General features: G+C 35.2%; 1 protein-coding gene across 1 annotated transcript in view; it reads right to left on the reverse strand.

Annotated features, from left to right (window-relative positions):
- The window catches only part of TMEM232 (transmembrane protein 232), a 275,976-nt gene that overhangs the window by 213,224 nt on the left and 47,220 nt on the right, over positions 1–15,532 (reverse strand). The window contains exons 8-9 of the mRNA XM_068534862.1: positions 10,153–10,286; positions 20–143 (exon numbers count right to left, since the gene is read on the reverse strand). Of these exons, the coding sequence (XP_068390963.1) occupies positions 20–143; positions 10,153–10,286 (258 nt within the window). The remainder of the gene's footprint in view (positions 1–19; positions 144–10,152; positions 10,287–15,532) is intronic.

The following is a 15,532-nucleotide window of genomic DNA, read 5'->3' on the forward strand; positions in this document are numbered from 1 at the left end:
ATTAACAATATACTGTTACCTGATTCTGAACAGACATAATGCTTAAAAGAAAATCTCTCATTAGGTCCATGAAAGCTTTCAAACAGGCTATGTGTAATTTGGCAGCCTCCCCAAGGACCAACAAAGCCAGTGCTGAATCCAACCTGGAAATTTTATGAACAAAACAACAAAGACTTTCGTTTAAAATAATAATAAATAATTTTTTAATGAAAAAGGTAATAGGCCAGAAGAAATGACTATCCTGGATTTCTAGATACATTTATTTTCAACAAAGACTAGTATTGTTTGCCACTAGTTATGATAAAAGCTTATAGGAAAGGGCCACATCGGGCAAGATGTTGAGTTCACAGTAGTGTTCTGACAAAACTCAGAGAGTAATAAATATTACAAATGATCACATTTCTTCACAGGTCCTGTATAACAAGCAATCAAGGCCTCTGGTTCTAGAGTGTCCCCCAAATCTCACAATAGGTTTTGATTTAACCTTTTACAACTGATTCCAAGGGGTGAATTTCAAGAGAGCGTTTTCTTCTCAAAAGAGAGAATAAAAAAGTGGTCTTCCTAAATACTCTAAAAGTTCAGTGTTATTTGATTTTTACAAAAAATGCAATTTCTCAGAATAAAATTTATATTTCACATTAAATGGAAAACTGTCAAGATTCAAAATATTATATAACTGGGAAATCATATAAGAATTTGTTAGCCATAAGTGTACATATATTCTAACAGTTTCAGGAAATTATACATTTAATGCTATTGTTACCCAATTGAAAGAGACATAGTTTGAAAGAGAGCTAATAATAATGCAAATATAAAATTGCCTCTGCCTAGAGCTACATATTGCCTTGATTTATAAGCCATTAATCAGTTAAAAAGTTAATATATTCTACAATTGTATTTGAATTTCACAACTGTGATATTTCAAGTCAGTCAAGTTCATGATCATTTTCAAAAGGAAACACCTCTAACCACAGAAATAAAGACAATTCTTTACATTTGAATGGAGCTTTACAGATCTCAATGTGCTTTCGCACAAATACCTCCTTTGATCTGAACCACAATTTTTGACATTTAAGAACTTTTTAAAATCTTTTTTTTAAATATTAGAAAATTGAGACTTAAATAGATCTGGGAGATTTGTCCAAGTTCATGTTTTAAGCTAGGTTAACTAATAACTGAAGTCTTCTCCCACCTATGGGTATTTCCTGTTTTTCAATTTTGCTTTTCTAAGCCATTATCTAAGTACATTAATATTTAACCTTAGTATTACAATGTTGCCTATTGCCCACCTAATATCATTTGTCTCCTTCCTTTGAAACTAAACCTCAATTTTGTTCAAAATGGCAGAGCGCTCAGTTAATGTTGCTTCCTCAAGATGGAAACATTCTACATCTAGACTGGGAGAGTGATTACACAGGTGTACGCCATTTGTCAAAGTTCATAGATCTGTATACATAAAACGTTTGAATTTTATTATATGTAAATTATACCACAAGAAACTTAATTTTAAAAAATGACTCCCTGGACTCCTTTGGAATGGTCTTACATTCAGATTTGGTCAATGAGATACAAATGAAAGTATATTATGAAAGCCTTCCATATAAGCTATTATTTTTCAATTTAAATAACAGGTGCTTTTTTCTCCTTTGCTCATCCTTTTCCTCCTGCTTGAAATTCATACATGATACCAGAAGGTAGAGCAGCCAACCTGAAACAATGAGGATAAAAGTCACTTACTAAGAATGGAATAAAAGGAAGCTAGAAGAAGCCTGGATCTTGAGGATTCCCTTAAGCATCTGCATCAGTAATGCACTGTTTGTTATGTGCAATAAATAAAGCCCTATTTGGTATGCAACTGCAGTCAGGTTACTGTTACATTCAGATGAACTAAAACCTAGCTGATACATTTAAACATATGTACAAGCATGAAATTTAGAGTTGAAAAATCAGAGATGGAATCTTAGCTCTGCCACTAACTAGATATATGGCAAAGGGCAATGTTCATACCTTAGCTGAATCGTAATCTACTCATCTATAAAGTAAATATAGCAAAACCTACTTTTCAGAGACTATGAGATTTAAATGAAATACTCTATATAAAATGACTGGGTTCAAAAGGCTGAACTGAACTGAATTACAAAAATACTATTATTTCAAGGTCAATGGATATGAGTTCAGTAACTTTTTTTTTTTTTTTTGATCTATGATGACTGAAGGAAAAGGTCTAGATGCTTTCCAAGATGAACAAAGGTGAGTCCTTCCCCAGAGTATTCATTGCAGAGGTTTCATGATAAGGTAAAGGAGAGGACAGTCTCAGAGTTCACAAAACTTCTTTATCATGAATATACCTCATAGTCATAAGGTTTTGTTTCTTCTGTTCCCCTTTAAGTCTGGAAACTGTACCTAACCTAGGGCACTTTCACTAAAATACAGACTGAAGAATTTCCAAAATACATCTTTACAGTGTAAAGAAGCTAACACTGTATCTAAATTACTAACCTAATTCAATTTGAAAACTTCTTTTTACATGCATTGATTTTCAGTTTTGATTTTTAACAAACTTCAATTTATAAGTATTGGTGCTTTTATTCTATTTTTGTCAAAGGCATTTTCCCGTATAGAAAATTTGCAGTCAGCAGCATTGATTGAAACAGTGTTTCTGGTGAAGCATTTCCAAGACGAAAAGACAACCCTCAGAATGGGAGAAAATATTGCAAATGAAGCAACTGACAAAGGATTAACCTCCAAAATATACAAGGAGCTCATACAGCTCAACATCAGAAAAACCAAACAACCCAATCCAAAAATGGGCAGAAGACCTAAATAGACATTTCTCCAAAGAAGACATAGAGGTTGCCGACAAACACATGAAAAGATGCTCAACATCACTAATCATTAGAGAAATGCAAATCAAAACTACAATGAGGCATCACCTCACACCGGTCAGAATGGCCATCATCAAAATATCTACAAACAATAAATGCTGGAAAGGGTGTGGAGAAAAGGGAACAATGTTGTGTTAGCTTTTAAAATTAATGTGAATCACTGCACACAGCTAAACAGTACCAGACCTGGACTGGACTTCAGCTATCCTGACTGTGGTCCAGCGTTCCTTCTCTACTTATATAAATGAACTAACGTATAATAACCAGGGGCTTCATAAAAAGATATCTGTCTGCACACCACCTTATAAAAAGGTTAGAAACATCAGCATTCAGAACAGTTTTCCTAGGTTCTCCTTACTCCTCTATATCTGTTTCCTCTATGACCAAATTATTATTTTAAAAGATAGAATTAAAATGTCTCCAAGTTGCAACTCTTACATAGGATTACTTGAAACTTTCGATAGATATTTTGGAAAACACTGACAATGTCAAAAATCCACACAATCCCGAAGACTGAGAATGAAACAGATGTCACTATCTTACAGGGAATTTCCTGTAAGATATAAACCAGAGAATTGATAGAGCTGGATTAAGAACAGCAAGAAGGAGTAGCCACATGCCACTTCAAGAAACACAGCAGCCTTGTTTCCCAAAAGAAGGTTAAAAGAAAAAAAGTAAAGAAAAAATTATCTCTACTGTCTACCATGTTTTTCATAGAATTAAGTAAAGTAGAGCCAATCCTTAACTTTGAGGTACTGAATTTTTAAGGAGCCAGAGTATTATCTCTGTGCTTTTTATCCTCATCTCTCCATACTTATTCAGAGATAGCAACTTCCAGATGACAAAAGGATAGAAAACAGTGCTTGTGGGGATACGTGTGTAGGAAAAGGGGCCACGGGGTGGGGAGGAGGAGTGCTGTAATGGGAATGCTGGAGTGCATTTTCTCCTCACAAGATAAATAGAAAAGAATAGGGAGAATGCAGGAAGTTCCCTATGATACTGCATGTGGAGTGTTGTAGCTTTTAACCTCTGTAATGTATGCTATGAACACAAACCTCTTATTTTAAAAATGACAAGTTTATATAAATTTTCCCTAGTTCTGAGGTAAGTGCAATAGAAAATGGAGGAGGGGGCCCTACATGAGACCAATGAAAAATATATTATAGCAAGGGCTAAAGAGAATATCAGTCTGAATACTAAGAGAAGATCATACCTCTGAAAGTAATTTCTTCCAGGAGCCAGAAGACATTTTTACAAGACTCTTAAGCATCTTTAATAAAGCCCAGGAAGAACAAACAACAAACAAAAGCCTTGATACTGAGATGAAAGGTGGTATAATAAGAAAACAAGAGGGTGCAGGAAATTAAAATTACAGAAATCTAATTCAAATTCATAACGAAGGAAGTTGACTGCAAAAAAATGACACTTGGAAGGGAACAAACTTGAACAATTCTTCAATAATTTAGAGGAAGACAACCACTGGCAAAGTGAGATCCATTACTATCTAATTCCTTTTGAAACAACCAAACATAAAATAAAGAAAAATAAACCCATAGTACCACAAAAAAAAGAAAGAAATTTTAAGGGTTTTAAAACTATGAAGAAAATGTAATCTAAATGAAGGCAAACTTTTCCAATGCCAAGAAGCCCAAAGTTTGATTTAAAATGTAATGCAGGCATATATGGATTTTCCACCACCATGTAAGAAAAACCCTAAGCACAGAGAGGCAGGAGTTGGGAACACGTGAACCATGAGCAATCAATGGAAATCCTGCATGAAATGTGGCCCAGTAGCCACAGCATTTGTGCACAGCTTCACACACTGGGGGCTTCTCTCTAAGTAAAGCAGAGGATTTGCCCCAGCAGCTTCCTAAGACGGTCAGTGAGACATAAGAGGAAGCATCTATCTCCTAGCTACCAAATCACAAAGGTGTTCCTAAAAAATTCTGGATTGAAAATAAAACAGATAAAAAGGGGGCAGACTGGCTTTGAACATCTCATAATAACTAAAAGGTAGGAAACAGCATAGCAATATTTAGAGATTTAAAGAGGGGAATTAAAAATCTGTGAGCATAGAAGCCTATTTCCAGACAAAATGTACTTAAACTTTTTAGGGGGAAAAATGGTGACAAATGTTATATTCAGCCAAGGGTCATATGTAATCAAGGGCTTGCCTAATGAAATAGGTCACCTATGTCCATGCTTAGAAATGTACTCAAGCCAGCCAAGAAAGGAATAGTATTTAACAGCTTAAGAATGGAAAATCCTAGTGTTAAATGGATGACAGTGAGTGGGAAAAATAGATACATTTTAATAAGTCAAAATTATTTTATAAATATGATCCCAAAATTAAATAAATATATAAACCATTCTTTAAGGAGAAGAATGAACATTTTAAGTAATGATTTAACTATAATGTCTTTAAGGAGAAGAATGAACATTTTAAGTAATGATTTAACTATAATGTTATCAGAAACTCAAGATTACATTAACAGGCTAGGGAGGGGAGAATTAGTACAAATAAATTAGTCTCAATCTTCACCGCACATGGAGAAGAAAGCAGACAGAATTTCTTTCCTGATTTTGACCATTTAGGAAAACTAGTTTAAAGAATATGTTTCTCTTGCCATTGCCTGATTTCTGATATTCAGAAGAGATGGGCTACATGAAAATCTAGTCTTTAACCTGTCTGCTAAAAGGGTTCTTCCTCCTACACACAGAACTTTCCTGGCGCACCAGGGAAGGTAGTGGGGGAGAATGAAGGGATGGAGTGTCGACAAGCCATGATGGCTGTTTCATCTTAGAAGGCCTAGGTGCTCACTGATTGCCTTCTTCTATCCAGCCGCTCAGGCACTTGGTCTGCCTGTGTGGCTAGTTGGTGGTAATTAATCCCAGTAGCAGGATCCTTCTTTCAGTCTTTGTTTTTGCTCTTGTTTTTTTGTTTGTTTGTTTGTTTTTAATCATGGCAAGTTAAGAGACCCTGATTGGAGTTGCAACCCCTGTGTCATGTAAAAACAGGTCTTATTAAATAATTTTAAGATGGAGAATGGTATAATCACATTTATGTTGCAACCCTGGCAGCAGAGTATGACAGATTACTGAAGAGAAAACATAAGGCCAAGAGACCAGTTAATAAGCTACAAAAGTCATGAGACAATAAGGTCCCAACCCAAGGTGGGGACAGTGGGAGTGGAGAGCAGGGGAACTGCTCTGAACGGTAGTCAAGGTGTCCAAGTTGGTTAACTTAAGGAGAGGACATGTGTCAGGTACTGAGACAGAAATTCAGTAGGTAGGAGTTTACGAAAAAAATTCATTCAGATCTGAACTAGCAGGAAATGAAGTATTAGGGGAGATTCAGAGTTTAAAAGGTGTTTTCATATTACTTACCTTATTTAAATCTCCCAAAAGCTCTTTGAGATGGTTATTACCTCTATTTAACTGCTGAGCAGACCCTGTTCATAGGGGTTATGTGACTCAATCAAAATTATAGACAGGTAGGGACTTCCCTGGTGGCGCAGTGGTTAAGAATCCGCCTGCCAATGCAGGGGACGAGGGTTCAAGCCCTGGTCCGGGAAGATCCCACATGCCACGGAGCAACTAAGCCCGTGCACCACAACTACTGAGCCTGCGCTCTAGAGCCTGTGAGCTACAACTACTGAGCCCGCATACCACAACTACTGAAGCCCACGTGCCTAGAGCCCGTGCTCTGCAACAAAGAGAAGTCAACACAATGAGAAGCCCGCACACCACATCGAAGAGTAGCCCCCACTCGCCGCAACTAGAGAAAGCCTGTGTGCAGCAACGAAAACCCAATGCAGCCAAAAATAAATTAATTAATTAAAAAAAAAATTAGACAGGTAGCAAGAGATAAGACTAAAACTCAGGCCTTCTGATTTGAAGCTGAATGCTTTTTTCACTGCACCGTAAGGTAGCAAAGCATAAATTATATATTTACCCTTGATACCGACTAAATGTTTACATTTAGCCCAGAGGATTGAAGGGTCAATAAGAAATCTAGGAAATGAATCAGAAGACTGAGGACCCTCACTGACATCTCAGCTCATGAAGAGGAATTATTGATGAAAACTTTGGTCTGAAGGGTTTTGGTTAGACTATCACACGACATTATAATTACTGGGGTTCAGGGAGATAGATATTGCAGAGGCAGTGATGTGTCCAGAAGTAAAGGCCTTGCTGCCCATACAAAGCAGCGGATTCTTTGTTCAATTTATTTTGATGCAAACACAAACACTGTATGTCTGGAAAACACTTGCAATGTCGGTATAATGTTAAATTGCCAAGCCTTTTTGGAATACATTCATGGAGCGATTAAATCGGCTATTTTGCTTTGGGAGATATAATTTTATATGTTATACTGCTCTCCTGAAATGCTATGCTGCATTTCTCAGCAGTCGCATTGGCTAATAATTCAATTATTAACACAATTCATTATTTTCACGTTCAATTAGAAAGCTTTTTGCGGTGGCTTGACCTATCTCCCCAGAGCAAATGGGGCAGTTTGTAAAAGGCCAAACCACAGGGTGGAGCATTGAGAGTATGAAGCATCATATAAAATTTAACCATATTAAATGGAAATCTGCCTTACACAAGCTGCTTATCTGCGGCACAAGGCAGCTAAACTTCCAAGATAAAGGCTGGTGCGTGACACTGGGAGTGGCTCGTGTATTCTCATTTTCTCTACTTCTTCACCCTATTTTATAATTTATTGTAATTAGTACATTTCCTTTCCTCAGTTTATTCCCTGTCTCTCATCAAGCAGAGGTTGCTCTAATTCTGTGAGTCTTTCCTGGAGTCTTTTCATGGATCCTGGGCCTATTCTTTTCCAGCCTCTGCTGAAACCACTGGCTTCTGTTTCTTTCCTTTTGTGTTGTATGATCTTTATAAAGGGGGTTATAAGAAGTCAGGCAGGGACATACATGATGAATTATCTGCTGATGGATAGCACTGGAGAAGGGCAGATGAAAACCACTCACTAGTATTGGCCCAAGCACTTTTTGCCACTATTAATGAAATTTCTTTTGATCAATCAGTTGAATGGTCTCCCTCTGCATTTTAAACCTCTGATCATTTTTCTATCATCTGGTACTTTACTGATATGCATGGAAAATGAAACTGCTTACATTATTCCTATTAATAGTCACTTGGCATTGAATTTCAGGTCCTAAACCAAAGATATCTTCCACCAACTATCACAATTTTAAGGCTATCTGGTCTAGCAAATCCTAACAAAGTCTTAATTTACTATCAGGGCCTGAAGCCTCAGTTTTTCTATTTAATTCTAAATATGTTCAGTCCATTTTAAAAATTTCTCACATGTACCTAATCTTAGGAGCACACAAGACCAATATTAAAGTTTTCCCATAAGTGTAAAAGTATTTCTGGTTTGACTTTGATAATTACATCACAGTTTGTTTGGTTTTGCCTGGAATAATGACTTCTTGAAAACTATATAGGCTGTCACATAAATAAATACTTTTAAAAAGAAAAATTAATTTTTCAATATTTGGTATAATGTTATCATTATAACTAACAGAAAATTTGACTAATAGAGAAGTTAGTCAAATTGCTAACTTAAAAAGACAAATTTTTAATGTCAACAGGTTATTTTTGTTTACTAGAGTCATCTTTTAAAAAAAAAGTCAAATTCTTTTCTTAAAAAAACAGTAAATAAAACTTTTAAAAAAAGAGAAAAAAACAGTAAATATAAGAAATACAATCAAAACTATTTGGCAGTGCTCTTTTAAACAATTATCTTTTCCAGTCTATTATGAACAGTCACTGTGTTTCACCATTTTTTTCCATTTACTCCTCTGTTCATTCAGCATTGTCTAAACAGTGACTTTCCCTCCCATGCTTGATTTCCACAATGTCCTCCCAGAAAAAGAAAAGTCAGGATTCAGTGACAAGACGCCTTTAAGCAGTTACCTCCTTAATAATGAAGCCAGAATGAAAGCGGGATGATGTACCAAAAGAATGCTATGCTGACCTTGAAATCTGGTTCCAGTCACCAGTAAGCCTAATAAACTTGGCCTCAGTTTCTTCATTTGTAAAGTAAGAATAATCTTGTATTATCTCTAAAACCCCTCAATCTATTAAATACTAAGTTTAAAAAAAAAAAACCTATCAAAGAGAAATAATTGAAAAATTAAATCAAGTTTGATGCAACACAGTAAAAATGAAAATTGGTTAAAGAAACAATTTCTTGACTTTCAGAATTAGATATTCTTAATCAGCCACTTTTACTGTCTCAGCAGTTATCTAAACATGTTTATTTGGTAATTACTAGAATACCTTGAAAATAAATTGACGAAGTCATGCAATATTTACTTTTATATGTTGAAATATAATTCGCTATTTTTAAATCAAGTTAGAGTCTTCCAAGACTCTAAAATAGGCTATTTCAAGGGAATTAGACATGCTCTAAGCCATTCTCCAGAAATCTTTACTTGATCTAGAATCCCCAAAACATCCAAATGAAACTGCAAAACAACTTTTGTCCAGAAGAAATATACCAGATTCTTAGAATTTACATATATAAATTGGTTGTGCAGAGTGGGCTTGCCAGAGGCTTAAAAACTGGAACTAATTTTAAGAAAAACATGTGAATTTGTAACTTGCTATGGCACAACATATTATTGTTATTGTTAGTAATGGAAAAGGAATTCAAATCTCTGATCATCCTCAAATATTGCAAAGGGATATCCTCTGATCCATTTCCTCAGAAATGACTCCTTTAAAATTCTTCTTTCGTCCATTAACCCATGCCCTCTTTTGTAGTAATTTAAGACTTCTTTTTCCCTTTTCAAATTAACATATGTATAGGAGGAAACTAACACTTATCAGTCATTTCTCTTCTACTTTACAAATAAGGCATAAAGAAACATAATCTTAGTATATTTCCTCCAAGGATAATAAGCTGTACTTCATTGTTGTTTAACAACTTGGAAAATAAAAGATGTTTTAAATGTGGGAATGAAGTTATCAATAGCAAGTTTCCTTTAATAAAGACAAACAACGCAATACAAGCATGCTCATCTAGCCAAAAAAAAAAAAAAAGATAAGAACAATTTATTGATGACATGAACTAATACAAAATATATAAATTGCCCTTGCCTTTGGAAATGAGATTATAAATTTTTTTCATAGTCAACTAAGGTGTGATTAACATTTAAGTACAAAGGTTATTTAACATTTAAACACAAAGGTTTCTCCATGAGTTACTTTGGATTTATAGGATCCCTCTTACCAGTGTTTCTCTTGAAGCTGTGCTTTATGAAAGATGAGATGTTCAAGCACCTTATTCAACTGGGGACTATTCTTCTGAACACAAGTCCAGGCAGCAACACAGTGCCAGAGCAGGTGGTTAATTTCATATCCTTCCTGAGTAAGTTGCAAATGTTCCTGTTAATAAAATATTAAAATATATCTGAGAAAGAGTTCTTTGAATTGAATAAACATGAAAATAAATTTTAAATGCATATTTTTTCTACGCCATGTTACACCAAGTGGAGCAATTTAAATACATTTTTCTAAGTAGATATAGTTAATGTGAACTTAATTCTTAATATATTCTCACATGGATCCCTTGTGTTCAATGACATTTTACTTAAATACATTTTTGTAAGTATTACTTACAAAATGCATTACTTACATACATTTTTGTAAGTATATATAGTTAATATACTTAAATACGTTTTTGTAAGTATATATTTACTTAAATACATTTACTTAAACACATTTTTGTAAGTATATTTACTTAAATACATTTTTGTAAGTATATATAGTTAATATACTTAAATACGTTTTTGTAAGTATGTATTTACTTAAATACATTTACTTAAATACATTTTTGTAAGTATATTTACTTAAATACATTTTTGTAAGTATATATAGTTAATCTGAACTTAGTTCTTAATACATTACTTAAATACATTTACTTAAATTTACTTAAATACATTTTTGTAAGTATATATTGTTAATCTGAACTTAATTCTTAATATATTCTCACATGGATCCCTTGTGTTCAATGACATCAGTTCCACAATGTGACAAAAATCCTGTATCTGCTAAGGGACAACTATTAGACACAACTGTGCTTCCTAAAACCTATATGACTTAGTTCTCCCTGACACCTGGGGGAGGGAAGAGGGGAAAAGTCTGAACAATGATCAAACAGCAAGTTGGGTTTTAAAATGCGGATTTTCAAATGCGGATTTTCACTTTAAGGATCAAAATATTGCCTAGCTGGATGTGGTCAATGTCTGCAAAGTAACTATTTTAAAAGGCTACAAAATCAGAAAACAAATGGGCTATTTGTTTTTTTCTCAGAGTGCTTTCTTAAGTTTCATAGACTTAACTGATCTGCTAAAGTAACTGGTACAAAGAAACTTGATTTTATTTTTAGACACAGTACTCCCATTGAATTTTTGTCAACAGTAAAGATTCAAATACACATCCTGTGATATGTACTCAAATTACTAATTTAGCTGATATTTTATTCTTTTATGCTCAAAAGAAACACTTAAAGAGATTCCAAAGGATTTTACAATTCTCATTTACTATACAAAATAACACCAAGACTATACTTAAAGAAAGTTTTCATGTTGAGTACTCTTAAGAGAGAAAGCCAGAAGTTCATATATAAATTTTAAACTAAGCTTAAAATTTTAAACTTAGTTTTAAGTTTCTAGTCAACTGCTTATTTAAGTCTCACAGATGTGTATTGATTTACATTATGTCAGGAACACAGACGCTGGCAATAAAGGCAGGAGTAAGATAAAGTCTCTGCACAAGGCTACCGACTCAGGGGAAAAATCATCCACAAAAGCAAATGGAAACCAGTCGGTGTTTAGAATGTTAGAATATCCCAAAAAAAGCTTTATTCTAAAATAATGTAAGACAACAGACTGAGACGTGCAGACTTCAGTAAATGTACATATTTCATCTAAATAACTCAATTTTCTGCTTTGTGGTAGAGTCTCCCCCAAAAGTGGAATCCATATAAATGAAATTCTTTACTCAAATTGCTCTAGCAGTCTGAGGCTGGATGCCTGACATCCCTCATGTTGCAAATATTCTGAATACATATGTAGGTAGATATGTTCTGAAACTTGTGGATGGCTTGACTAATTAATTTAAAACAATCAATACTTTGGTTTTTTTTAAATCATGTGTTGTGCATTGATTGCATGGCTAGAGACTATTCAGTTAGGTCAAAAATTCTTGTTAACAAACTTATACACCATCACCAGAGAAAATTCCCAAAAGCCTTTGGTAAAGAAATGATCAGGATTTAGATAATGAAGAATATTTAAGTTTGATTTTTAATTTTATATGATACCATTTTTACTTATCACTGAAAAAGGAAAAAGAAGCCTCTGACTTCCGGAACTGATCTGACATCAATATTACTACAAGCTGGTCTGGCGCTTACAGCCAGGTCATTTTGTTCTCCTGCTGGATATAAACTCATAGAATATCAACCTCAGACAATATTGCTCTGATAAATACACAAAGCCACTTGATATTTTTGTTTCTAAGCACAGACAAAAAGTCACTGTGCCACCCACAAAACACCTAATCAGAATTGCCCCTACTTTCCGGCAGCATCAAATCTAAAGAGAATCCCTGCTTCTTTAGAGCCTCCCCCAAATCACCTAACTGAAGTCCAAATCCTATAATAGATTTATGCTAGCACCCTCTAACTGAGACATCACATAGTCCTTTGGGTGTGTGTTCTCTCTCTGCAACAAATAATAAAACCAGTTTTCCCAACGGCACGTGTACTCCTGAAGGGTCCTTGAACCCGCCACACCTGGGAATTTTCCAAATAAGTGAGGATTATCTCTTATCCTTAAGAATGATATCCTTATATATTTCAAGCATTTGCATGGAAATTCTGCTAAAGTTTCTTCCCTGCTTTTTACTTTTTGCAAAAGAAAAAATGTATTTGCCAAACTAGAATGAATTAATATAATAGTGATGATGATATGATTTAATACAATCATCATGTACATCATCAATGTAGCAGACCAAGAGGAAGCAATGCTCTGAGAGCTATTAGGTGGTGTAGAGTTCTTTGCCTTTACACTAAATCAGTCCCACCCAAGGTGTGGTTGGCAGATAAATCCCCTCTGCAAACTGTTAACTAGAGTACAGAAATAAAGAATACAGATTTAGAAACTTTTATAAAATTTGACAGTTAATTTTCTTTTCAGTCTAGTAAAAAAAATTAATGCCTATATATTTGTTTCTTTTTATTTTTAGTAATTTACTATTATTGTAGTTTTAAAAGTATCAGTCTGTGATGGTCTGGAAAATTCTTTAAAAAATTGTAGGGGGAGTTTTACCCTCTACACAGATAGTTTGAAAAGCACTAAGCACTGCATTAAATGACAACCAGAGAACTAGAACTTATTTTTCCCCTGCCATCTTTTTGGTGTGTGGGGTGCTTTATGACCACTTCCTACAGTTCTTTCATCTCCCCCACTTGCTGCCCAGCTTTGGGCTATGCTGGTTTGCAAACTGGCCCCCATACATGGAGAACAAGGTTGGGGGAGACCTGAGAAAGAGGCAGGCCACTCCAGATTGGCAGGTGGCAGGTTCAACAAGCAAGGAAACTTACACAGGAGGCTTGTCTTGGGCAGCTGCAAGAGAGTAGATCTCCACACCTGCCCTCCAGAATCTTAAGGTTTATGCAGATGCTTTAACTAGGTTCAATCACCTATACCATCCAAATGGTCTCAGCAACACATTACGGTCTCCAGGCTGCATCCTTGGAAACAGCTCCCACTGTGGAAACGGTGGGCAGAGCGTACATTCTAAAGACAGAAAGCCTACCTACCAAAGTGTTGCCAATCTGCTGTTGGCTGAGAACTCAGATAACCCTATCAGCTTGAATTCTGTGCAAATTTGAGAAGCTCTAAGTGTCTGACCAGGCTCTCTTTGATAACAAAAATGAACTCTGAAGCATGGGCTCTATTGTGGCTGCTCGAAGACAGCTTTTTGAGTTTCATCCTTGTTTTCAGTTATTTGGGGGATAGCTGACATTGCCATGATAGGACCCCTCAATACAAATGCATTACCTGAATAACAGGGCATGAATCATAGGATAATGCTCCTAATTTTAAAGAACTTGTGTCTCAGTCTAACCCCATTCCTAGTAACCATTTATAATTACAGTACAGCATAAAATGTCCCAAATTTAGATAGTGCCTTTAGCTTACTGAGTACTGTACTTAAAGCACTAAAGGATGAGACTGATAATACATTTGAATGTAAATCCTGTATGTTTCCTAGTTTTCAGAAAACTATTTGTACAATACTTTAGGATGGATGCAACTATTTAGTAAATGGTCTACTGCATTTTAGTTGAATTTGAATCTACCTACTCCAAAGAACCATGTTATTATAATGTGACAAGCGTGCTTAACAAATTCAGCTTTGCTAGTGAGCAAAGAAAGGACAGAGTGGAAAACCCAATCCAGTGTTCAGGCTCTGCAATTCACAGAGCCAATTAAAGTGTACCATTTGTCAAAGTCAATGGAAACCCTGTGTCTGGATCAGCTGGAAAGAACATTAAAAGGAGAAATGGGTCCCAGCAGCAGGGAAAGGAGATTTCCTATTCTTATACAGAACCAACACCCATACTGTGTGTTTCCTAATGCCTATATCCTAACAGAATTCCTTTTTTTAAAGCAATTTTATAATAGCACTTTGAAAACAAATTATGTTTCTACTTCAATGCTTATAATATATTAAAAATAAAGTATTTTACAGTGGCCAAAATATGCTGTCATGGACCCTTTAGCATTACTGAAGGATACGAGCTGTAGGAATAAACCCACAAATCCTCTACTGTAGCATATGAATAATAAAGGAAGAGAGGATGAATACAGATATATCTTTTACAGTCCCAGTTTTCTCTCTTCTTCACCCTTACTTCTCCCAGAATTTGAGACACATGGGTACTGAATGGGTAAATACTCAACTGAACTAGGGAGCCTGGCTTAGATTAAACTGTACTGGAGAAATTGGGCTGAAACTGGAGAACAACATTAAAATATGCCATCCAGCACTGAATCAGCTGAACCAGCAATTTTCAGCAGCACTGTGGCTACACTACCTTTTATATTCTTTATATTATGAGGTAATGGGAGTAGACAAAGGAGGGCAATAAGTCTGATAGGCTAAATTCTGTTATAACCCCTTCATAGAATCTCATGTATGGAGGTGAAATAGAACTTAAAAAGACTGAAACTATGCCCCTTTGTTCTAAAAAGTGGAAAAAAGCACAGAGACTTAGTGACTTGTCCCATTATAAGCAGATATATTCTTTTCATGTGTTGACATTCTTGCCTCTTTCACTTCAGACCAAGGTAGATCTTAACTGTATAGAAGCAGTGAACTTCCATTTCCTTGCTGTGTATGTGCACCAAGAGTGACAAAAACAGATTGATTCAAGGAGAAGCAGAATCAACACTGAAATTTGCCGGCCTCACAAGTGGAACACTCATGTTGTCAAGATTTCACAGGATCTTATTTGTTTAAAGGAAAAACACTCAAATCATCACTGTATTAAGTTAAGCACAATTAACTACACAGTTAAGCACAATTATTCAGTCAGC

Source organism: Eschrichtius robustus, chromosome 2, assembly GCF_028021215.1.
Source record: "Eschrichtius robustus isolate mEscRob2 chromosome 2, mEscRob2.pri, whole genome shotgun sequence".
Taxonomy (NCBI): domain Eukaryota; kingdom Metazoa; phylum Chordata; class Mammalia; order Artiodactyla; family Eschrichtiidae; genus Eschrichtius; species Eschrichtius robustus.